General features: G+C 38.3%; 2 protein-coding genes across 2 annotated transcripts in view; both read right to left on the bottom strand.

Annotated features, from left to right (window-relative positions):
• The window catches only part of LOC122073671 (rhomboid-like protein 19), a 63,769-nt gene extending 53,757 nt beyond the window's left edge, over positions 1 to 10,012 (bottom strand). Inside the window, exons 1-3 of the mRNA XM_042638301.1 lie at positions 9,564 to 10,012; positions 5,728 to 5,803; positions 5,384 to 5,508 (exon numbers count right to left, since the gene is read on the bottom strand). Of these exons, the coding sequence (XP_042494235.1) occupies positions 5,384 to 5,508; positions 5,728 to 5,803; positions 9,564 to 10,012 (650 nt within the window). The remainder of the gene's footprint in view (positions 1 to 5,383; positions 5,509 to 5,727; positions 5,804 to 9,563) is intronic.
• An 11,820-nt stretch (positions 10,013 to 21,832) lies between these two features.
• The window catches only part of LOC122073632 (PH, RCC1 and FYVE domains-containing protein 1-like), a 67,057-nt gene continuing 63,305 nt past the window's right edge, over positions 21,833 to 25,584 (bottom strand). The window contains exons 8-9 of the mRNA XM_042638240.1: positions 24,407 to 24,903; positions 21,833 to 22,382 (exon numbers count right to left, since the gene is read on the bottom strand). Of these exons, the coding sequence (XP_042494174.1) occupies positions 22,115 to 22,382; positions 24,407 to 24,903 (765 nt within the window). The 3' untranslated portion in view covers positions 21,833 to 22,114. The remainder of the gene's footprint in view (positions 22,383 to 24,406; positions 24,904 to 25,584) is intronic.

Genomic DNA, 25,584 nt, shown 5'->3' with positions numbered 1-25,584 from the left:
TCCTATTTTGAGTCTATTTCCTTTGTTATTTCAGTTTTAGTCAGTTTAGGTTTCCCCATTAGTGAATGACTAGTTAGTTACCTACTCCATGTTGGAGTTCTAGTCCTACTCCATGTTGGAGTTACCTACTCCAAGTCCTGCTAGGAGTGTCTAGTCCTATTTGGAAATTAGCTCCTAGTTATGATAGGATTTTTATTCTACCCTCTTTAAATAAAGGAGCCTATGTACTCATAATTTCAAATTTGAATAAAGATAATTTGCAATTTATTGCTTAAAGCAGCTGAGATGGTTGTGGGTGAGCATCCCAAGCTGAGATAACCACTTCCTCTCCCACATTCCCTTGTGTCTTCTTGTTTTCAGCATTCAATTCTTTTCCTTTGTTCACTGTTATTACCATCAGCCTTCAGGAAGAGCCGATTATGTTCAGCATTACAAGAGCCATAATCGATCAGCAAAGAGTTCATGTTCCTATAGAAATCTTCAGATTCTTTCTCCTAGGTCTGAAAATCAAGAAAGCACATAACTCCACAACTAGCCGTCGCAATACTATCAACTTTGGGGGTTTTTGTACCCTCCTTGGGCCCTACAATCGACCAAATTTGCAGCTCAATTGGATCCCTACAGACCTGGCCGCACCTCTCTCTCTCTAGCTCTATAATAGGTCTTTATCTCTTCTATTGGGTTGGGTTTTGGGCTGGTTTTGCTCATGTAATGGAATAATATCCTTGGTGGTTTATTTGATGGTCGTATTTCTTTGTTTCCTGATCCTATTTGTCTTGTTTGGGATTATAAACTGCTGGGGTAATTTACTTGTAATCTACTCCTGCATTACCTTTTCCTCTTCTGTTTGGAAGAAGGCCCTCAGATCCATTTGGCCATCCTATAGATCCACCCTTTCTTTGTCTACAAAGTGGCTCTGTAATGACATGACTTTCGGCGATGTGATATAATAAGAAAGCTCACTTTTGTGGCAGCAATCAATTATATTTGGATGGAGCACATCTTCGGAGATGGACTTCCAACTCCCGTTCTTTTGACAAGATTTGGAATGCCATCTTTGATGTCAGCTCCAAGTTGGGCTATATCTGTCACAGTCCTGTCAGAAATACCCCATGGGAATAGGCTCATTGTTGTCTCCTAGGGTCTCCCCCCTTCCATCATCTCTCCTCGGTTGATGTTCCCCACACTTGATGTCCCCCCCTTAGTTTGGCCCCCTGGCCTTTGAGTTCCCTCTTGTTGGGACTTTTGCGTTTTGTGCTCTCTGGCTCTCCCCTCCCCCCCCCCTCTTTCCATTTGTATATTCTTCCTCTTGGTAATGAATTATTTATTCATCAAAAAAAAGTCATCAAAGATCAACAATAAGCCACATCAAATCATAAAAAATCAACATTAAGTCAAATTAAATCATAAAAAATCAACATTTAGAGATATGCTCTTGTTCTATAATAAAATTGACTGGTCAAATGGTTTTATTTTTATATGAGACTTTTTGCATTAGGTATAGCACAAAACCAGCTTTCCAACAAGTCCAAGATTACTTAAATCTGAGTTGTAATGACAAGGTTATGTTCTAATCAAACTTATTTTAAACTGCGTAAACGTTGTTAAAATCGCCTGAATAAAAATAATTTTATGAACATCAAAACAAAAGATTATTTTACCGAACTTTTGGTTTTTAACAATGTTTTACCATGACAAGATTTATAAAATTTTCAGAATTGAGAAAAACCTCAGCAATTGAAAGTTGAAAATCGCTCCTACCAAAAATCTAATTTTTGTTCTTGGACTAGGGGGTTGACTTATATCCTTTTGGAATTTGATTTTTAATATATTTTTAATGGATTCAAATAGGGGGTATTTGCTTATTTTTTAATAATATCTTAAGTAAATGAAATAACAAACATAAAAACATGGTTCAACAACTATAATTCTTCCCCCCCAGGAAAAAACCAGTTGGTTGTAAGTGGGTGCTCTATGGGTTAATGCAGTCACTCAGAGTATGGTTTGGAAGATTTCAAAAGGTGATGACTTTTGTGGGTATAAACAAAGCAATGTTGACCACACCTTATTCATAAAAAGGTCTAGTGATAAAATCACTATGCTCATTGTCTATGTGGATGAAGTCATGGTGACAAGAAATGACAATGTTGAGATTGGTCGTCTCAAAGACTTTCTTGGCTATGAGTTTGAAATAAAGGATCTTGGAAAACCAAGGTACTTCTTTGGGATTGAAGTTGCTCGGTCTTTTAAAGGCATTTTTCTCTACTAGAGGAAGTACATCGATCTATTGTCTGAGACTGGTTTATTAGGTTATTATCCTTCTGATACTCTTACGGAAGCTAGTACCCGACTGAAGGGAAAAGAGGGTGAACCTGTTGACAAAGGGCATTACAAACGGTTGGTAGGCAAACTGATCTATCTATCCCATGCATGGCCTGATATTGTTGCTGTTAGTTGGTCTTGTAAAGGTATTTTTCTCTCCCAGAGAAAGTACATCCTTGATCTGTTGTCTAATGCTGGTTTATTAGGTTGTTATCTTCTGATACTTTTACGGAAGCTAGTACCCGACTCTAGGAAAATGAGGTTAAACCTGTTGACAAAGGGCTCTACCAATAGTTGGTAGGCAAACTAATCTCTCTCCCATGCACAGCATGATATTGTTGTTGTTGTCAGATTGATGAGTCAGATAATGTATGATCCTTATTCCTCCCATACGGAGGCCATTTTGCATCAGCTCTAGGAAAAGGGATCCTTTTATCTTGTCATGATCATTTCGAGTTGAGGCCTATATAGATGTTGATTGGGCTGGATCTCATGACAGAAGATCCATCTCAAGTTATTGTACCTTTGTAGGTGAAAATCGTTACTCGGTACAACAAGAAGCAAAATGTGGTGTGGCTAGGTCCAATGTTGAAGCAAAGTTTCATGTCATGGCACAAGGAATTTGTGAGTTCTTGCGGTTGCACAGCCTACTAGAAGATATTGGGGTTCCTATTCATATCCCCCATGATGCTATATTATGATAACAAGGCTACTATTAGCATTGCTCACAATCCAGTACGGCATGACCGTACCAAACAAGTGGAGATTGACAGACATTTCACCAAAGAGAAGTTGGATGTTAGGTTAATTTGTGTTCCTTTCGTAAAGTCTAGTCATGAGTTAACTGATGTGTTCACTAAGGGGTTAGGAGGAAAGTTGTTTCATCCTTGTTTAATTAAGTTGGGCATGTATGACATCTACGCTCCAACTTGAGGGTGAGTGTTGGAATATGTAATTTAGGTGCCGCAGGGGCATTCCTAGGCTTTCCCCCTCCCACCGACTCTAATTAATGAGAGTCAGCTAGAGGGGGTGGCAAACTTGTAATTTCCTTCTTTTGTTTTATGCTCCTCTATTATAATAAAGGCTTGACTGGCCTCTTTGGTCATTCAAGCATTCTACCCTAGATTTGCTGTTAACAATTCCCATAAACGCCCTCCCCTGGTTCTAATTTTATTTATAAATTACCCTGTCTAATTGTTGGTTCCTAGAAATACCTACTACTTAAATAATTGTGACCAGCTGAGTCCCCACTCTGTTTATCTTCACTTATTGATCCTGAACTTCAGTATATTTATAGTTTTGCCACTGTGCTCTCAAATTGAGCTATCTATTCATCTTGTCGGCCCATAGTAATCCGAAAGCTGGTTTTTGTGATCCAATATTGCAACAATTTGTCATAGCTTCAATGTTGAAATAAAAATCAGAAGAAACTGTAATCTCTGACTCCATAATAGAATAAAAAAGAAGGAAAAAGGCCAACCACTTGTTAGACCCACAAACTATGATAGTTAGAGTGGGACTTCTCTTTCAAGGTATTGGTCTTTCGAAGGGCATCATGATGGAGTTGTTTTGTGATGTGGCTTCAGTCCTTTGGTCAGGAGCTTGGTTATTCAATCGACAAGCCAATGGAGAGATATTGTCATGACCAAGTGGCCATGTACACCGCTAATAATCTAGGTTTTGCATGAAAGGACGAAGCATATTGAAGTAGATTGTCATTTTGTTTAGGATGCAATGATGAAGAAGTTGATCTCCACTCTGTTTGTCAACTCTCATAACCAACTTGGGGACTGATTTACCAAAGGCCTGCTTTGGAAATGTTTTTTCCATAAGAGTGTTCCAAGTTGGGCATGAGTTATGTCTATGCCCTATCTTAAGGGAGACTGTTAAATTTACTAGTCTCATTTTTATGCTTATGTGGGTTTTCTATTGGTTTATGTGTAGAAGGGGTGTTTTGGGTATTACTCTACCAATTTTTTTTTTGGGTGGTGGTGTAGTTGAAGATTCTGTTCTTAATATAAATATATCTCCCAGCCCACGGTTTGGTAAGGTTGCTCATAGCTCAAACCACGGGCAACATTTCTCTTCTCTCTTGTTTACATTAGTCTCTTCCTCCTCCTCCTTCCTCTTTCCCTTCTCTATTGCCTCAGGTTCTTAACGCCTTGATATTGTCAGTCTCATTTCATCAACTATACTGAAAACCTGATCTGTTTGCTTTCATATTTGATAACTGAGTTCCGGATATCTATTACTTCCGGTCCTGACCATTAACCACCTTCTAGTACCCCTGCCTTCCAGGAATCCTCATTCAGTCCAATCACACCCTTCTATTTTGCCATATTTTGCCTAAAGGTCTGATTATGAGGGTGACTTGGCCCAAATTTCAAGTCCAACAAATCAGTGCTTTATGACTTGCAAGTTTTTTTCTATTATTCTGCCCCATTCTGGTTTCTTAACTTTGGTATTTCAAATTTGATTATTTCATCTTGGTTTCTGATTTTAGAAATAATCCCTGTTTTGATCAGTTATTGTTTCTCTAATTAGTTTCTGTTCGCTCCTGACCTGCATATTCACTCCTTTAGTCTATTCTGTCTATAGAAGTCTCTTGAAATTTCAGCCCTAGTCATTAAATTAGGTTATTGTATCAGACTTTGCACCATGCTCAGACTTTATTTGGGGTTGACTCAGTAATTTGGTGTATTAATAACAGTAAAAAATCTCGAAGGTAACACACAGAAGCTGTAGATTGACGTCATTTGGTCACAGAAGAATTTTTTAAAGGTTCTAAACTAGCATGTAGGGTCACAGAGAAAGCTAAGGAACAAATAATTTCTTGGGTTTCATACTGTAAGGATTTGAAGGACCAGGAATATTAGACAACAGAGAGCTTTTTATGCAGTCATTTTGTAGGGCTTGGAATGCCTGTAACTTTGTATAATTCTCTGGTGGTTCTCGGGAGCTCCTCTCCTCATGATTCAGATTGTAAACGATGACCTAACAAAATAAGTGATGAAACATAATCAATTAGTGGGAACAAATCGTAGTCTGGAATGATAAATACCTTGCAGGAATAAGGCCCAGGTATGTAACAGCAGGCGGGAGAATCTGGACAATTGCATATCCACCAACAAGTACAACCACAAGGCCTTTGCACAACCGAGTAAATCCAGAAAAGAAGCTGGAACCCTGCCATTAATAGTTATATACCAATCTGAGCTACTATCACAAAAAAGAAATCCGAAATTCGTCAAACTAAATAAAGGGCAAGATGAAGAAAATGCAGTGCAACAGTGCAACAGTGCAAGTGCAAAACTAAGTACATTTTCATTTAAAAGATGCCACATAAATTAAAGTCTTCAATATTGGAGGAGAGTAGAGATACTCTGCAGATTCATACAACCATACCATTTGCAAGTTAATGATTTTCCCCTCGGAGAAGGAGAAGCAATCAAATGACAATGGATAAGACGCCTTCTTATGACTATGATACAGACCAAGTTGTCAAGGATTGCACATGATTAGACTTCGGATTAAACTTTGAAGTTGTCCATAACCTTCCTTAAATATTTTATACGAATCATTTTTGAAAAATACTTACTTTCAAAAGAGGGGAGCATTTAGTTACCTTAAAAAATGGGCATTATAGTAGCCAAATAGATTTCTTCCAACTAGAATGTCCAATAAATTGTTATGAGGACTGTAAGGCTATACCTAGGGAGTGCCTAATCACACAACATAAATTAGTAGCCATGGATATGTGCCTCACTATACAGAATCATAAGAAAGGTGAGTTTATTTGCCCTAGAATAAGGTGGTAGAGCTTAAAAGGAGATAACTTAGAAATCATTTACTGATAAAGTGATCAAACAAGGAAAATGGGACTTCAAGGGAGACACTACTATGATGTGGAATGAGATGACTACTTATATCATAAAAGTTGCTAAAGATGACCTCGGCAAATCAAAAGGAAAACGGCATTCCTCTAGAGAGACTTGGTGGTGGGATTATGAGGTTCAAGCAGCCACTAAGACTAAGAAAGCTAGTTTTAAGACATGTTCAAGGACTAAGGATGTAGAAGATCTACAAAGGTATAAATTTGCAAGAAATGAAGCTAAAAATATGGTTTGAAAAGCAAGGACGAAGAAATAAAGATCTTTACAACAAAATATGAGCACAAAAGAAGGAAAAAGTTATCTATAAGATAGCTAAAATGAGGGAAAGGAAGTGTAAAGATCTCGACCATGTTAGATATATTAAAAGTGAAAATGATAAAGTTCTAATAAGGGATGAGGACATTAAAGAGAGATGGAAAGTTTATTTCTGGAACCTACTAAATGGTTACACTTTGAGTAATAGTGTTCCGAAAAACTGCATTACCCATCAAGTCACCACATGTAGTAGATATATACGAAAAATCAGGGTGTCAAAAGTAAAATAAACTTTAAGAAGGATGAAAGTAGGCAAGGCACAAGCATAGTTGTCAAGGCGTCGCCTAGCACTGCCATGGGCATCTAGGCAATTTGCCTGGGGCCCAAGCAACTATCGCCTTATTGTACTACATGTCACATTATATTTTGACACTTATTTATTAATAATATCTTATTTCATAAATAACAAACACCCCTTATTTGAATCCAATAAAAATAGTTTAAAAATCAAATTCCAAAAGGATAAAAAAGTCAACCCTCCAGTTTAAGAACAAAAACTGGAATATTGGTTTTAGGGGCGATTTTCAACTTTCAAATGCTGGGGTTTTTCTCAATTCTGAAAATTTTATAAATCTTATATTGCTAAAAACTAAAAGTCTAATAAAATAATCTTTTGTTTTGATGTCCATAAAATTATTTTCATTTAGTCGATTTTAACAATATTCACACTTTAAAATAAGTTTGACCAGAACATAACTTTATCATTACAACTTAGATTTAAGTAATCTTAGACTTGTTGGAAAGCTGGTTTTGTGTTATACCTAATGCAAAAAGTCTAATGTAAAAATAAAATCATTTAACTAGTCAAACTTACTATAAAGCATTTCTCTAAATGTTGATTTTTTATGATGTTATGGGACTTAATGTTGATTTTTTATGACTTAATGTGGTTTAATGTTTATTTTTATGATATAAGGTATATGCAGCATACTAAATAATGTTTAAAAAGAGAGAAAATAAAAAACAACAATTGTTCGCCTTAAGGAGGGCGCCTTGTCGCCTAAGTGCTTAGGCAGCCCTCCAACACCTTGGTTAGCCTTGGCACTATGTCAACTATGGGCACAAGGCCTAGAAGAGGCCCCAATAGAATTGTAGAAGAGCTTAGGAATTTGTGATTTATCTTAGCTGATCAAGTTGTTTAATAATATAAGGAGCACAGAGAAAATAGTAGTTGAATAGAGGAGAAGAATTATTATTTCGATTTACAAAAATAAAAGAGATATTCAGAACTACAATAAATATACAAAGGCATAAAACTAAAGAGTCATACTATGAAATTATGGGAGAGGGTTATTGAAATCCACATAAGAAAAGAAACTACTATTACGGAGATCCAATTTGGTTTTATGCCAAAAATATCTACGTCAGAAGCTATTAACTTACTTAGGAGACTAATGGAAAATTTAGAGACTGAAAAAAAGGATCTCTCTTTGGTCTTTATTGACCTAGAAAAATCTTATGAAAGCGTCCCTAGAGAGTTAATCCAACAAGTACTAGAGAAGAGAAGTGTTTTAAGTAAATATGTGGACATATTTAAAGATATGTAAGATAGTGAGATAACTAGTGTAAGACTTGTGGGGGTCAAGGTAGTGAATTCCCAATTACAATTGGATTACATCAAGGATCAACTTTAAGCCCTACTTGTTTATGCTTATCATTAACTAGAGAATTTCAAGACAAGGTTCGTTGGTGTATGCTTTTTGCTAATGATATTGTTTTGGTGGATGAGAAAAAAGCAGGGTATTAACTCATCAACTCCCCGGTCTTAAAAGAACTTAACTCCGTCGAGTTAGGCCATGCACCCGACACCTTTTTAAATTGCTCATCGATGAGGTGGCACGTATCTCAAAGCAAATGTCGGGAATGTAACTCCCAGAGGAGTGAGAGTAGGCGGACGTGTCACTGGAGCAGAAGACTGTCGCCACACGGCATGTTTGATAACACGTGTGGCGTCATTAAGTAGGTGCGGCCTCCTTGTTTGATTATATTCCATTAACTATCGCAAAGAATATCAGCATGTCATTGCCAAGGTCGCCCTAAAAGAATGTCACGGTGCACCAACTAGGTGACTAAGCAAGGCACATGGTATTGTAACGGCCCAAACTGTGATGTACTCGAATAACTGCAGTGGCCTCTTCTTGAGTTGTGGATCCAAACCCTTGGACATAAATCTTCTTGAAGAGTCGCTTCATTAGAAGGTTGTGTGCTCAAACAAATTCAACAGAGAAGAAGTTTGCTTCTGCCCCGGTATCAACAACTGTATGAACATTAGTAGGGATCAGAACCATGTAGGAGAGTACCCTTTTGTCTGAAGAGAAGAGCCTTATGAACTAGTCTGTTTAAGAATGATGTTAAAGTAGCGGAATAAGCTTCAACTTCACCATCATAATCAAGAGCATCAACATCTTTATCGAAAGAATAGGGATATGAATCAGGACAAAACTATTCTCTTTCGGTTACTTCTCTGCTACATTCACAGAATGAGTCTTGTTGAGGCATTTGTTGGCATAGTGACCATTTTCGCCACAATTATGGCATTTAATGTTCTTCACTCAATCACTATTTTTGTTGAGTTCTACCTCTTTTCTTCCACTCTGTGAGATTCAGGCTTCTTTTCCTCCATATGTGGTGGAAGTCTATAAACTGAAGGAGTCTTGATCATACTTTTCCAATAAATGGACTTCTCTTCAACTGTCTTGGCATGAGCTACTGCCACCTCAATGGACCTAAAATCAGTGTTAGCCAATTTGAGTTGAATCTAAGTACTTAGCTCATTAATATATCTCATCACCCATTAATGGTTTGTTTTTTTAAGTTGGCACCTTGAAGATAGTTTGTGGAACTCGATTTAGGTATCCACATCCTTGTTGCCTTATTGTAAATTGAGCAATTTGTAAAACATCACCTTCTCATAATTTAAGAGGAACAAATTTCTCAATCAAAATCTATTTTATGACCACCCAATTGGTAAGGGGTCCAAGTTGCCTGACAAACCTAGAATGTAATACATCATCCCACTATGAACGTGCATACCTAATAAACTTGGTGAGGATGAGTCCACACTTCTCATCCAGAAGGAATTTATAAGCAAAGATCCTCTCAACTTCAGTAAACCAGTCAAGAAATTCTTTGGGCCCCTTTTTACCATTGAACTCTAGAACCTCAATTTCAATGCCATAATCTCTGTCAGAAAATTGTCTTGTAACATCCTGGTGTACAATTGGATTAGGTTGTTGCCTGTGAGGTTTATCTTCGATCCGTAAGGTATGAATCTGAAGAGGTGGTGTAGATGATCCTTCTTCAACTCGCTTGTCAGACCTCTTCATAAAAGCAATCATCTCTTCCATAAGCTTCTCGAGCTTCAACTCATTTCTCTCAAGTCTGGCATCAGTCTTTTGTTGATTCTCACCTAGTACCTGTTGACTCTCAGCTAACTCACGATATAATTTTTGTAACTCAGCATTCATGATATGACCTACCATGGTTAGGAAATTGCAAGAACTTGGCTTTGATACCACTTGGTGCGGATCCGAGTTCCAAAATCGGGATCAGATCGCTTATGGGCTCTCAAATAGCAAATACTCAAATCAAAGACTAATGGCAATTCTGTAAATAAATTGAAGTTGCAAATGGAAGTGGCAATTTTGTAAATAACAAGATATTCTTAGGGCTCGTTTGATAATGTTTCTGCTTTTTTGTGCCTAAAAATAGAAGAAATATATATATATATATATTTTGGTCGAAAGCAATGTTTGCTAAACCTATTTCCGGAAAGGTTTCCTGCATACATTGGTGTTTGATAACCAATTAGCTGGGTACATGTAAAAAGTTCATCTCTAGTGCTCCATGTGCCACCTACCATTTGATTTTGTTAATGACAAAGTATAGTGAGGTCACTGAGGTGTGTCTCCCGTCAACTGGGTAAGAAACTATTCCCTTCTCTTGTATAGGAGGCAATGGATTCATAGAGAAGGAATGCATTTTGCAAGCCAACATATACTATAGTGAATATAAACACTGAACATTTTCTCCGTTCACTTTCTTTTTGTCCCATTCAACCGAACAATAGTAGTTTTACATCTTTGATTCTTGATTCTTTGCCTCCCCACCCTGCAGGGGCTGTAAGCAGTCTGGTAAATGATTAGTATGTCTAGAATTCCCCAAAGAGAGATTAGAACATGTCCCGATTTACAGCTTCTGGAATTTCAGCAAACAGATTTTGGCAATAGTGAAATTTCAGCAAACGGATTTTAGCAATAGAAATCTGTTGGATTGATTAGCATGCTTCTCTTAACCATAGAACCTATGATAAGTGTCCAAATCGATTTTCAGATTACCTTATATGAACAAGAGGGGGGTGTTCACTCAGTCCAGCTTCTACTTTTTCTCTAATCTTCCATCCTAAACTACTGAACTACTCATTCTATTCTTTCCAGATTCTTCTTCTGCCATATCTACCATCTTGAACCACTTGTTCTTCGTGAAACAAATTTCTCCCATTGCAAGAAAAGGTAAAAAAAAAAAAACTAATGTCTCGGTTCTTGCATAGCACCCCCAAACAGAAAAATTTTGAGAGGCAAATGCTACCTCAGTGAATAAAGTTGGAATGGAACGGAAGTTACAGAAAAACCCCTAATCCCCTTGAGGTTATCTCTACCAAGAGGAGTAACAAATCAAACGGACCTTGAAGTTGTATGTGCACAAAGGAGTTGAAGGCTCTGAAACCTTGATAATTTCAGCAGAAGGTGAGGTTATGAAACCCTGGACGATTTCAGCAGATTTGCAGGCTCTGAAACCTTCATCGATTTCAATTCATTTCGGTAAGGTTCTTTCAACGAGTGGAAGATGCAAGACGATGGAGCCACCTCAAGGGAGCAGGGAGGAGATGAGTTTGCAGAGATGAGCTTGGCTGACGATTAATACCTTTGGAACGATGAGCACCCCAACAAGATTTGTGTGTAAGAGCCGCTCCTTTATGGCAGCAGAGGCCCCAAAGTATTCAGCAAGAACTTCAATGGGTTGGGGGTAGGTCGAGTAATCATCAATTTTTCCGTTTCTGAGCACAGGAAAACTGAAAAACATGTTTCTAGAAACGTTATCAAGCGGGCCCTAAGATGCCAATTGGTAGATAGGGATATGAGTGGATTAGGCATTATTGTGTAAGGGTAGACTAGGAAGGAAGATAAAACTAAGGGATAGTGCTGAATTAACTTAAAGGACGAGGGTAATATGGAAAGTAACAATAAAAAAAGATAAGAGATTAAGCAATAAAGGGAACCTGTTCCACTTCTTCTTGTCGTGAACCAGAAACCAGCGGAGGAGGGCTTGATGATTAATGAGTGCGATTACTCTTCCAACAAGAACCCAATCAGCCAGAAATTTTGAAGGGAGTATCTCAACTCCTAATCCTCTTGATTGTAATCAGCAGCAGTTCGATTCACTACTAAACTACTGGGGTTGAAGCTCTGAAATCAGATCTGGATACTGAAATAGTTGCAGGTTCCAACAGTAGTTCGATTCTCAGCACCCACATGAGAAGTGGATGCCAAACTCTCCTGGTTGAATTGCCCATACATAAGAAGCAAGTGTACCAAACCTCAGCCACAACAGTTGAGTATGTGAGGAGCTCGGTTCAGATCTGATAGCTTGCAGACACCGCCCAGAACAGAGTTTTCTCAGGTAAAGAAAGAAACAGCAGGAACCAGAGACACAATAGAAAGGAGGAAGAAGACAGGAGAGGGAAAAGAAGGGAAGAAATCAGTGGGGTGAGAGGTATCGAAGCTCACAGCATCCATGGCTTCAAACCAAACAAAAATCATTCATTCAATTCCACAACTAAGAAACTCCATCATGTCACATAGCTACTGAAAGGAAAAAGTAAAAAACAGCAAGTAATGGAAACTATTATAAAATAGAAAGTAATCTAAATTAGAAACTAAAATCTACTCAAATAAAACTTGAATCCCTAACTCTAAAAGGAAAGAAATAAAACCATTCCCAATTAACTCGGTCATCCAACTACATCCAGAAGGAATGATCATTTTAGAGCTGGTTAGGGAGTAGCTCTAATACATGAAAAGTTGTGAGAAAGTCATTTGAGGTAGTATGGCCATGTTCAACGAAGGCCTTTGGATGCTCCAAAATGGAAGATTGATTTGATGCAGACTGAAAGATTTAAAAGAGCAGGAAAACCTAAAATGACCTTAGGAGAGGTGGTGAGGAAAGATATGCATAGCTTAGGCCTTGTATCAAGTATGACATCAAATAGAGCTTATTATAAGGCAAGGATCCATGTAGCCAACCCCATTTAGTTGGCATAAGGCTGAGTTATTATTGTTGTTGTTCCTATATGGCTCCTTCTCCATGGATCATATCATTCCTCACCATTTACATGATTAGTCCCCATGCGTCTTACTTTGCTTCAATACTAGAGGTTCCTGGTAATTTTCGTGGTTTGAATTATTGTTCTGGGTAAGAAGGTTTTTAAGTCGGGGACCTTAATAGTTTCAGCTTGGGCTTTAAGCTTTGGAGATGATCACCTTTGAAGTTGAACAAGAAGGCCAATAGCCTAGAAGAGATCAACCATGCATTTATAGATAATTTATTTTCCTTTTGCCACTCCCAGAGTTTTACTAAGGCTTGTTGCATCAGTATATACACACTCGATCCATCATGAACAGTGACAAACAGACGTTTCCCTTTTTCTATTTTCTTTTTGGATCAGATGTTAAATCAGTTGTTGAGCAATAAAAGGAATGAACATGATTTCAACCAGCTAAATTCCAAACCAAATTATAGATAAAGTATATAAACACATAAAAGAGAATCAGTGTTTCCCCAGGTTGTCAAATTTCTATTACAATAAGATCAGGTCAATCTTTCACTACTTAAGATTCCCTGGCTTCTTAATTTTGAGTGGCAATTTCATACAACACCACATATTGTTAACTTTCTTCATGTACATCAGTCAGTACAATTTCATGCCATACAAATCTAAATGACTGTTTCACCCTCAATTTGTTAACTTAATGTACTGGTCACTAGTCACTCCTTAAGTTGTGGTTTCTACTCCTTAATTTGTGGTTTTCTTTTTTTCTTTTTTTCTGTTTTTCTTTTTTTTATTTTTTCCCATTCCATTTCTACCCTTTTCACTGAAATTTTTTTATTTCTATACCTCCAAAAATTAAGAGACAAATGACGGTGGCGGATTGGAATCTTCAAAGTGGAAAGAGAGATAAAAATTCAGTGCAGAACAATCATTTGGATGGGTCAGCATGGCATAAATCAGACTGAATGAACAATGTGTACATTAAAAAAACATTAACAATTTAAGGTTTTGTACAAAATTGTACATTAAAATTATGACACCATTGAATCCTAAATTGGTAAATGATTGACCGGACCTTATTGTAATAGGAATTTGAACCCAGGGAAACACTAATTTTCCCTCGATTTAATATGGTTCAATGCCCAAACATAGTCATCCATATGAAATATATTGATCTGCCTTTGGAGATGATCTAGTTGGATTGATATATACATGAAAGGCCAATTCAACCAAATTGATGACAATCCTAAAAAAGTTGGATGTATGACATATTGACATTATCACAGTTATTAATGCAATATCGACTCAATTTGAGACCCCTGACTTTGATGAACACATAAGAATCCATAGAACCTTAAAGACAACCATCCAATGTCAGCATACCAGATTCAATTTAGGATATTAGCAAGTCAGTCGTATACAATTACAACTTTTGAAGAGAAAAATCAAGCAGGGGAACTAAAGATTCCCAAAGCACACCCATTCAAGTCTCAGACGCGCAAAGCTACATGAAAATCTGACAGTGACATTTTCCTGTCATTGCCAGAAATCTCTAGAAGACAAAATCCAAGTTTTTTGGGAGCGGGTGTGGATTGGGGTTGGTTTATTAGACTGTTAGTATTATTACCTTATACGGGGCATCAATATTTCCGAACGAAAAAAAATAAGTAACAATGTGATACTATAATTCAGCCGAGAAATATTTGAAAATTGTAACATGTCTGACTCAGTCAACAACAGCGGCAGCTTTTCAGTTAATGAAAACTCCAACAGATTTTAAAAGACATCCATTAAAAATGATTCCTATTTCCCTTGACGATTTAGAACAAGTAATAGAGCTTAGTAAAAATTTCCCAGTTTCACACTTGAGGGAAGGAGTGCTTCTTAGAAAAGGGGTGATACAAACTTAGTTTCATAGAGCATTATCTTTGTGGTAATAAATTTTCTTAGTCAGCTAAACATCTAATTTCAACTCTAGAGAGTCCATGGTGCTGGTGTATGATGTCTTGTATTCCGTCGCAGTTTAATCCAGGGAGTATTGGTGCAGCACCTAGACAGGTAGGACGGCGGTCCCGGTTAGCGGGCCGTGGGGGTTGCAAGGGGAGCAGGAGGCCCCCTGCATAACAGGGGGTGTAGGCTGGCGCAGCCCCCCGCTCAAATTTTTTATTTGAAGGTAATTGTGTACTTTCCGGATTAAGGTTTTTTCGCTATATATTTGTAGCGAGGGTTTCTTTCTCTATAATGCAAGCAATACTGAGAGGTGTGAGGACGAGCACTGTAACCCTATTCTCCATTGATAGTGAAGTAGGATCTCATCTCACCAGGGACGTAGGCAACCTTGCCGAACCTCATAAGAATCCGTGTGCATTGTTTGTTTTGTTTTTCCATTATCTTCTGCATCGTTTTAGGGTTGCGTTTCTACAAATTGATATTAGAGCTCTAGGCTTCCGTTTTCTAGGGTTTACTATCACGATGGCAGGGAAGGGATCGAATGTCAAGTATGATATCGAGAGATTTAATGGGAAGAACAATTTCACCCTCTGGCATCAAAGGATGAAGGATCTCCTAATACAGCAAGGTTTGGCGAAAACGTTATTGAGGAAGTCGAAGAAACCTGCAAAAATTACTGACAAAGATTGGGAAGAGATGGAGGAAAAGGCAGTAAGTGTTATTCGATTAAATCTTTCAGATGATGCCCTACAATATGTTGTGGGTATCGAATCTGCACCGCAGTTATGGGCGAAACTTTAAAGCATCTACATGACGAAGTCCTTAACGAACAAGTTGTTCGTGAAGAAACAATTGTATTCTCTACAGATGGAGGAAGGTACGGATCTATTAGAGCATCTTAACATGTTCAATCAGATCGTAAGTAAACTTGCAAACCTGGAGATTAAGATCGAGGATGAAGACAAGGCGTTACTGTTGCTGTCGTCGCTCCCAGAATCATATGATCACCTAGTAACGAGTCTCTTGTACGGGAAGGAGACCCTTGAGATGGATGAAGTCGCAGCTTCCCTCATGTCCAATGATACAAGGAAGAAGGCCAGTAGTACAAAATCTCAAGGAGAAGGTCTTTTCGGAGGTGACAAGGAGCAGAAAAGACGGAGATCAAATCAGAAGGGATCTGAGAAGAGTCGATCGAAATCAAAAGGGGCAAAGACAAAGGTCTCTTGTTACTATTGCAAGAAGGAATGTCATCTGAAGAGAGAGTGCTTGAAGAGGAAGGCGGACTTAAAGAAGAAAGGTGTAGATAAGGCATCTGAGGAAGCTAGCATGGCTGACAGTTCAGATGGAGATGATGGAGATGTACTCTCTATATCATCAGGTAATAATCAACCTTCTGATTCTTGGATTTTAGATTCTGGATGTTCATATCACATGTGTCCACATAAAGATTGGTTTGATACATATCAACCATATAATGGTGGGTCTGTCCTAATGGGGAATGATGTTGTATGCAAGACCATTGGGATAGGCACTATCAAAATCAAGATGTTTGATGGGATAGTAAAAACCTTAGCAGATGTAAGACATGTACCAGAATTAAGGAAAAACTTAGTATCTTTGGGGGCACTTGACTCAAATGGCTGCAAGTACATAGCAGAAGGTGGAGTTCTCAAAGTTATTAAGGGTGTAATGGTTGTCATGAAGGGACAGCTAACAAGAAACCTATACAAACTCATAGGGAGCACAGTTATAAGTGGAGCATATGTGACTACAGATGTAGTATTTGATACAGATGATACCTATCTGTGGCATATGCGGTTAGGGCATATGGGAGAAAAAGGATTGATGAAGCTTCATAAAAAGAAAATGTTGAAGGGAGTAAAAACTTATAAATTGAACTTCTGCAAGTATTATGTGTTCAGGAATCAGTGCAAGGTTAATTTCAAAACTGCAAAACATAAGAGTAAAGGGGTGTTTGATTATGTACACAGCGATGTATGGGGTCCTTCAACAAAAAAATCTAAAGGTGGGGCAGAAAACTTCGCGACCTTTGTTGATGATTACTCAAAGAAAGTCTGGATCTACTTCATGAAGCATAAAAGTAAGGTGTTCACTAAATTTAAGGAATGGAAGGCTGAGGTAGAAAGGAAGACAGGAAAGAAAATTAAATACTTGAGAACAGATAATAGAGGAGAGTACACATACAAGCCGTTTCTAGAATTGTGCAAAGCTGAAGGGATTACATGTCACTTCACGGTTCCAAAGACACCACAGCAAAATGGTGTAGCTGAAAAGATGAACAGAACACTTCTAGAAGGAGCTCGGAGTATAAGGTTGAATACAGGATTGAGCAAGAGATTTTGGGCAGAAGCAGTGAACATGGCATGTTTCCTCATCAATAGGTCTCCATCAAAGGCGATTGATTGTAAAATTCCTGAAGAGGTATGGACAGGAAAACCAGTAGGTTATTCTATTCTAAAAATATTTGGTTGTCCAGCCTATGCCCATGTTGAGACTAAGCAGCGTTCCAAGTTAGACTCAAAGTATAAGCAGTGTATCTTTCTTGGTTTTAAGAAAAGTGTAAAGGGATTCAAGTTATGGGATCCAAGTTCACAGAAAGTTGTGGTTAGTAGAGACGTGTTTAATGAGTCTCATATAGTGAAGTCAAATTACAATTCACAAGCAGCTGATGAAAATAAAGAAGGTTCTACTATGCAGGTGGAGTTAGGTGAGTTAGAAACAACAAGAGAGAATGAGTCATCAAGTGACTTACCAGGACAACAGGAAGCAGTAGAAATTCCCTATACAGTGGCAAAGGGTAAAAGGAAGTATACTCACAAAGCACCTATGAGATACGGGTTTGAGGACATGGTTGCCTATACCCTAACTGTAGGTACAGGTGATCTATCTTCCTATCATGATGCTTTGAGTGATGCACAGTATGATAAATGGATGGCAGCTATGATGGAGGAAATGAAATCTCTACAGAAGAACAAGACTTGGGAGATTGTGGAAAAACCCAAAGAAAGAAAAATCATTGGGTGTAAATGGGTCTTTCATAAGAAAGAGGCAGCATCTGAGAATGAGCATGAAAGGTATAAGGCCAGACTTGTAGCCAAGGGCTATGCACAGAAAGAGGGGATAGACTACAATGAAATATTCTCTCCAGTGGTGAAACACACTTCGATCAGGGTACTACTTGCTTTGGTGGCCATACATGATTTAGAGCTTGAACAACTTGATGTGAAAACTGCATTTCTTCATGATGACTTGGAGGAACAGATTTACATGGAGCAGCCTGAAGATTTCAAGGTGCAGGAAAAGGAAGATCATGTTTGTCTGCTTAAGAGGTCGCTTGATGACCTTAAGCAATCTCCTAGGCAGTGGTACAAGCGCTTTGATTCCCACATGATGAAGATTGGCTACACAAGAAGTGAGTATGATAGTTGTGTTTATTATAAAGTGTCAAGTGATAATTCCATTATTTTGTTGATGCTTTATGTTGATGACATGCTCATTGCTGCAAAGAACAAACATGATATAGTCTCTTTGAAGTCTTTGTTGAGTGCTGAATTTGAGATGAAGGATCTTGGTGCCGCTAAGAAGATCCTTGGCATGGAAATCCTTAGAGATAGAAATGCAGGTAAACTTTGGGTAACTCAGAAGAGGTATATTGAAAAGGTGCTAGAGCGTTTCAATATGGAAAAGGCTAAGCCGGTTAGCACTCCGTTAGCTGGCCACTTCAAGTTATCTGAAAGGGAATGCCCTACAACACATGAGGAGGTGGAGCAGATGTCTCAAGTCCCTTATGCTAGCGCAGTTGGGAGTCTCATGTATGCTATGGTTTGTAGCAGGCCGGATTTGTCTCATGCAGTCAGTGTTGTTAGCAGATACATGAGTAATCCAGGGAAGGAGCATTGGAATGCAATTAAGTGGATCTTCAGATATTTGAGCAAGACTAAAGATATAGGTGTTATGTTCAGTGGCAAGGGAAGTTCTACAGAATTGGCAGGTTATGTTGATTCTGACTATGCTGGTGATTTAGACAAGAGGAGGTCTACTACAGGGTATGTGTTTACATTGGCTGGTGGACCTATATCATGGAGAGCGATGCTTCAGTCTACAATTGCATTGTCCACTACAGAGGCAGAGTACATGGCAGCAGTTGAGGCTGCCAAGGAAGGAGTCTGGTTGGCTGGACTGGTTCGTGAGTTGGGGTTGGAGCAAGGAGGTACAGTGTTACATTGTGACAGTCAGAGTGCCATACATCTTGCAAAGAATCAGGTGTTTCATGCAAGGACAAAGCATATTGATGTGAGATTTCACAAGATCAGGGAGTTTGTGTCAGAAGGCAGTATTCACTTAAGAAAAATTCATACCGATCTCAATCCTGCAGATATGTTTACAAAGCCAGTTACTACAGAGAAGTTCGAGTCCTGTTTGGACTTGATTAATATTACTCATTGTTGAAGATGAGGGACGCACCAAAAAGGTGCGGGTTTGTACCTCTAATGAGGTACAATGATGAAGACGTCTACAAGTTATCTTTACAAGGGGCTCGACAGAATTCAAGCCAAGGTGGAGATTGTTGGTGTTTGATGTCTTGTATTTCGTCGCAGTTTAATCCAGGGAGTACTGGTGCAGCACCTAGACAGCCAAGACGGCGGTCCCGCTAGCCGGTTAGCGGGCCGTGGGGGTTGCAAGGGGGGCAGGAGGCCCCCCTGCATAGCAGGGGGTGTAGGGGGGCGCAGCACCTAGCTCGAATTTTTTATTGAGGGCAATTGTAATTTAATCCGGATTAGGGTGGCAATTGTAGTTTAATCCGGATTAGGGTTTTTCCGCTATATATTTGTAGCGAGGGTTCTTTCTCTGTAATGCAAGCAATACTGAGAGGTGTGAGGACGAGCGCTGTAACCCTATTCTCCATTGATAGTGAAGCAGGATCTCATCTCACCGGGGACGTAGGCAACCTTGCCGAACCTCGTAAAATCCGTGTGCATTGTTTGTTTTTTTCCATTATCTTCTGCATCGTTTTAGGGTTACGTTTCTACAGACATGTCTAATTTTATGATAGCATTGTAGTCCAGAGCCTTTCTATCTAAATCCAGCATTAACCAGGTCAAAAAAATGTTTTATTGAAATATTCCGGCCTTTTATGAAAGCTCCCTCCGCTACTGAGATGATCATAGGGAGCAGCAAGCTAAGCCTAGTAGTTGTTGCAATTTGAGGTATCCTAGGCACAGAGATCAGCGAAATGATGCCCCCACCACTGTAAAATAATAAAAAAAGAAACACCCCATGTTTATGCTGATGTGCACCACCTAATTGGTCCATGCACAATTAGGGAGCGTTCATTTCCCCTTGTTATTTTATGTATGCCATCACAACTCAGCTTGATTGACCTTCTCCCAAGTAAATGGGGTTTGGCTACATGGATAATTTTTTTTGCAATCAACTCTAATCAAAGCCATACTTTTTACTAGTGTTATGTTATGCATATTTTTCCTCACCACTTCTCTTAGAGTTATTTTAAGGCCTAATTTGGTTCTTTTGGTTCATCCAATCTAAATCAAATCACCCATTTGTGTTTGGAGCATTCACAGGCCTCCATCTCAACATCCTCATTTTTTTTTCGTTCAGCAACGTCTTCATTCATTGACACATTTTTGCTTACATGTTGTTTCTTTAATGCGCAACATTCAGCTCCATACATTATTGTTGGTCGAAAATTTTCTACACTGCTTAATTCCAGTAATTCACACATTACATTGCCTATGGGATAGGGTAATAAAAACTCACAAAATTGTTATGTTGTTTGGGGGATAGGGTTATAAGAACTATTTTCCCAATAGATGATTGGCTGTGCGACTCACAATTTTACGAATTTTGCATTTTCCATCATCTAAATTAAGGGGTTGTAAGTACTTAAATAGCTCCATAGATATGTCTCAACTAGCATCAAGGAGTATATATTAGTATTTGAAATAATATTACTCAGATTTTTTGCCACATCCTACTTTTATGTATCAAGTTTAGCTAAAAATGATCCCGATCATAGTGCATGTAGATAAATGTGTTTTATAAATTATTTGAATAAGTACATGCTTGTTTCTTTTGAAAGCATTCTAATTTGTGAAGGTGCATGTTTTGTGGTGCCAACTTATCACTTATTTCTATTATGCTTATAAGAAATCTTATAGAAATATAACTACAGCTTGAAAATAGCTAATAATTTAATGGAAGAGTGAAGGCCACCCGATACCATATACTTAAGCCAAGACACAGCAGGTGTGAAAAGACCATACTGCCCCATGCTGAGAGCGCTCACGATTGTGCTACCAAATAGCGTTCTCTCGCCCTTATTTAATAGAACCTAGAACAATGGCACAAATAAGTATAATTATTAGGACAACTGCTAGCACAGTTGGTTAAGGTGCTGCTTGTTAAAACAGCTTCTGCAATGGCATGTTTCGAGTAAAAGTCCACCCCCCCCGCGCGCGCGCTCTTCCTTTAGTTGGAACACCAACTGGCTGCCTTGGAGTGGTCATCTTAGTTGGCCAATGAGCCCTCCATAGGAAATGTCCAAAAAAAAAAAAGAAAAAGAAAACACTCTTTACCAGCTCAAATTGTCTTCCCCTTCTTAAGACAAAGGGAAAGAAGATTCACCCTGGAATAAAAAAATGTTCTACTGCATCTTATCAGATTAGAAGGGACCATGTAACTAATCCAAGTCTCAGGGCTTGAAGTTCACACATTAAACTATTGGATTTCTAAGAGGTTTTATCCTGCCTCTGGGTGCTGCAAATGCTCTTGACAGGCAATGCAAGAAACAAGGACATGCTGCATAACAATCTTCCAATCAATTGGATCCATGGGTCTGGTCCAATCCTAAATGTTCCAGATTCATGCCAGGTATATATCTGCTATGTGATATGAATTTTGATTCTCCACAACTGTTGTCCTGATTCCAGAACCTGAAATACACTGGCTATTCATTGGACTCACTACTCAGATAATCAAGCTCTGGAAAGGAAATAAATCAGTTCACAATATTACAGGGGATAGCACCTGAGAAGAAGAGCTTTACAACTAGTATGAAAAATTTCAACTGTACAATACATTGACTACAACAGAAGCAGAGGGCAAAAAGAAGAGGAAATATAAAACAATAAATCAAATAATCACAGGAGCTTCTCTGCGTCAATTATATGATCAACTAACTCATCATCCACTATTATAACTCTAAGTTGGTTTGTTTCTGTTACAACAAATGATGCATTCTCCATGATCCTCATCAAACAAAATGCTATTTGATGCTGCACTTGTAGATGGCATTACTGCTACAAGACCGATTAGTCCATTCAGGAGTAGATTTTATTCTTGCCAACTTTTTATCGTTCCCATCAACAAACCAATTTTGGGAAGGTGACATCGCCTCATCTTCTTCAGCATGTGCGACTCCATTGTAGGATTCCGTTGGGATACTCTTCCTTCTTGTGATGTACTTCTTAAGCACCCTATCTTTGTTTTCCTTCCACCAGTGTTCTGCCTGCTGCTCAGCAAACTTTCTTTTGCTGCAGGAACATTCAACGAGGATCAAATACAGATGGGGTGACAATATCAAAAGAAGATAATTAGAAGAATGCTGAAGCTATAAGATATGCTTTGTTGTCACTCATTTAGTCAAGTACAAGTGTGATGATTCATATAGAAGAACCATGAAAATACTACAATAAATGGTCACAATTTAGACAATAGGAGACAAGACTACCATGTGATGATAGATTGCTGAAGCTACAAGAAATGCTTTGTTCACTCATTTAGTCAAGTACAAGTGTAATGATTCATGTAGAAGACAACTAAACTTTGTCAATGGCTCATGAAGAAACCGAGAAATGGACCATTTATTTTAGACATGCATTGGTGCTAGGGGTTAGAGCTGTCAAACATAACTACTGGGTAGAGATTCCTCTAGCCTATGATCAGCAATACAAATTCTCCAGATGGACATCAGAGGCAAAGTCTGGATTTTTCACTGCCCAGGTTATTCTCTACAATATTTCTGATTCAGGGTTTTCAGAGGCCAGACCTTCTCTTTCCCCAAGGATGCGTATGAATGTAAGAAGTTCCTTCTAACGTTCATTTCTTTGTTTGAACTTCTTCTTTAGCCTGACACCTGCAAAACTCACAGCTCTCTTGTTCCAATTATTTTGAGTGTGTATGCGTGTGTGTGCATGCGCTCGTGGATATGTAATGGTTCAGCTTGATTGGGTATTAGCCAAAGAAGAAATGTATAAAAAGCTCAAACCAGAGGGGAACAACATAAGGACTACCCCTTACCCCTCTACATCTACTATTGTATTGGTAGATCATCGCTTCAAATGAACAATCTTTTTAAGTAATAAAAAAAAAAAAGGGCTCTTCTATCTGTGTGAAAATCTTCAAAGGGGTCTCTTCTGTTCAAGACAACCACCTGATAACCAATGCCAAGTTTCCCTCTACATCCATTGTCGCCAGTTCTGCATAGTATATATATACATTAAAAAAAAAAAAAAAAAAAAAAAAGGATAAAAGCTAGGCCATTAGCAAGTGGTCCCTTTAGTTCATATCCTCAAACTGATTTTCTAGGAGTTATGCTAACCTCACAAAAGATGCGAGGGACACTGCTCACAGTTCAAATACAAACACATCATACAGGATCTCTTGGTGACCAGAACTCCATAATAATATAATATATGGGGGATAGGGTAATAGAACAATTTTTCCCGACAGATGATTGGCCATGCAACTCACAATTTTGTGAGTTTAGCATTTTCCATCATCCAAAGCAAGGGATTATAAATATCGATTATGCATTCTACTTGCTTGGGTGATGCTGAATCAGTCTAGCGTCAACTATGAAATGTGATATGAGGTCATTGTGTCTACAGGTCATTGGGTGATGCTGAATCAGTATCATGGCTTATGCCAAAGAAGTTGAGGGAGCTTTTGCATTGATGGAAGATTGGAGTATCACATCTCAATTGGGAAATTCTGGTTGTTGCTGTGGAGCCTATGTTTCAAAAGAAATAGAAGGACCTTTTACCACTACGTTGAGCCAGCTGATCATGTGGCTTCTGTAGTAAATTAGAGGAGATGGTGATTTTGGGCGCATAAAATGAGTTTAGAACTTTATAGGGTACAGATACACAATCCAACCAGAGGATCTCCTCATTGATTTTCTTTGGGGTGGGGGGGGGGTGTTAATTTACAATTCAGCTAGGGATGTGTAATTTTTTTTATAGGTCGGTGATTGAAAGTATTTAGATTGAATATGACATCAAAGTTCAATGAACCAAATAATGCACAACGTATATATTTTTATTTATACAATATTGTAACATCCATCTGATAAATTATTGACCCACTTGCAAATATGTAAACTATATATCTGAGAAGGCTAGAAACTAAATATTTTACTGAAATACACATTTACCAACGGAAGTTAACAAGAAACCGAAAGAAGATTGAAAGCTAAGAAAATGGAAATGAAAATCAGTTCTCTGATATGCTGCTATTATATCCCTTTTATATATAAAAATTGAGGGCACATAAATACCTGAATCTGACTCCCTTGAAAAATTTGGCCCCATTCTGGAGTTGAATTAGAGTCACATATACACCAGGTTCAAATAGTTCAGTTGCTTCTGTTTCAGATACATTCTTCATTTTTGAAATCTTAAGTGAGCTTGACCCATTTTCTAAGCTTTGTGAAGGAATGGGCCTCCTGATATGAGAAAGATATGTTCTATCATTGTCTCCCGCATTCTGTGATAGGGTACCATCTATCCTTTGGTATTGTGCACAAGTGATGGATCCATTCACCATGATAGGTTTATAAGCAACATATGGCTGGACATGCCCTGAACGGTCAGTTGACAAGGAGGAAACTTCTGATTCTTGAGTTTCATAAGAACGGCCAGCTGTTAAGGAAGTAGTAACATATGGATCCTGATTTTCATATCTTTTATGCAAAGCTTCAAGTTTTGTGCACATGGCCTTGAATGTTTCGATGTCACAACCCTCAGCAGGTAACTTCTCCATCATCTCCTTCAGCTAAAGGAAAAGGTGAAGGCAACACAGAAGTGGGCTAATTAGCAAGGTAATTATGTTAATCAGAGATTAATCATGTTACAAGAAATTAATAAGTTATGCCTATCATAGCTGACACATACAACAGAAGGAGCTCTGAATGGTCGGTAGACGTTAAGATTTATTAGTTAGAACCATCTAGGTAGTGACAAGTTAGTGCATCATAGATTTAGAGTAGTCCATGTAAGCAAATACTAAAAATTATGTTCAAAATAAACTGTACAAAATTTTAGTTTATATGATTTACTATTTTCAAGTGATCTGTTATTAATTATCCAGAGCTTTTGGTTGCCAATTGCTGCTGCTGTCCATCTCTGTTTGAAGAAAAAATTCCAAGATGATGATGTGCAGTCCACAAGGCAACTTGGGTAAGTACGTTGTCCTTTGACTCTTGCTAGTGCTTCATCAGTACTTTTTTAACTGCTGAATCTTTAAAATATCTTGAATTGGGGTCTGCCTTTCCTAGGAATAGCAAAGAACAAATGATCAAACAAGGGCCAGCCAGGTACTTGACTACACGACCATCGGTGAAATAGTTAGTTGAAAACCAAACTATTGGGAATGTTTGGCTCGTCAAGAATGATAGAGAACTTTCTTATTTATGTAGAGAGGATTGGGGATTGGCGATTACACTTAAGATATGTT

Source organism: Macadamia integrifolia, chromosome 3 (assembly GCF_013358625.1).
Source record: "Macadamia integrifolia cultivar HAES 741 chromosome 3, SCU_Mint_v3, whole genome shotgun sequence".
Lineage (NCBI taxonomy): Eukaryota > Viridiplantae > Streptophyta > Magnoliopsida > Proteales > Proteaceae > Macadamia > Macadamia integrifolia.
The sequence above is the reverse complement of the archived record's forward strand: the minus strand, read 5'-3'. Positions and strand labels throughout refer to the sequence as shown.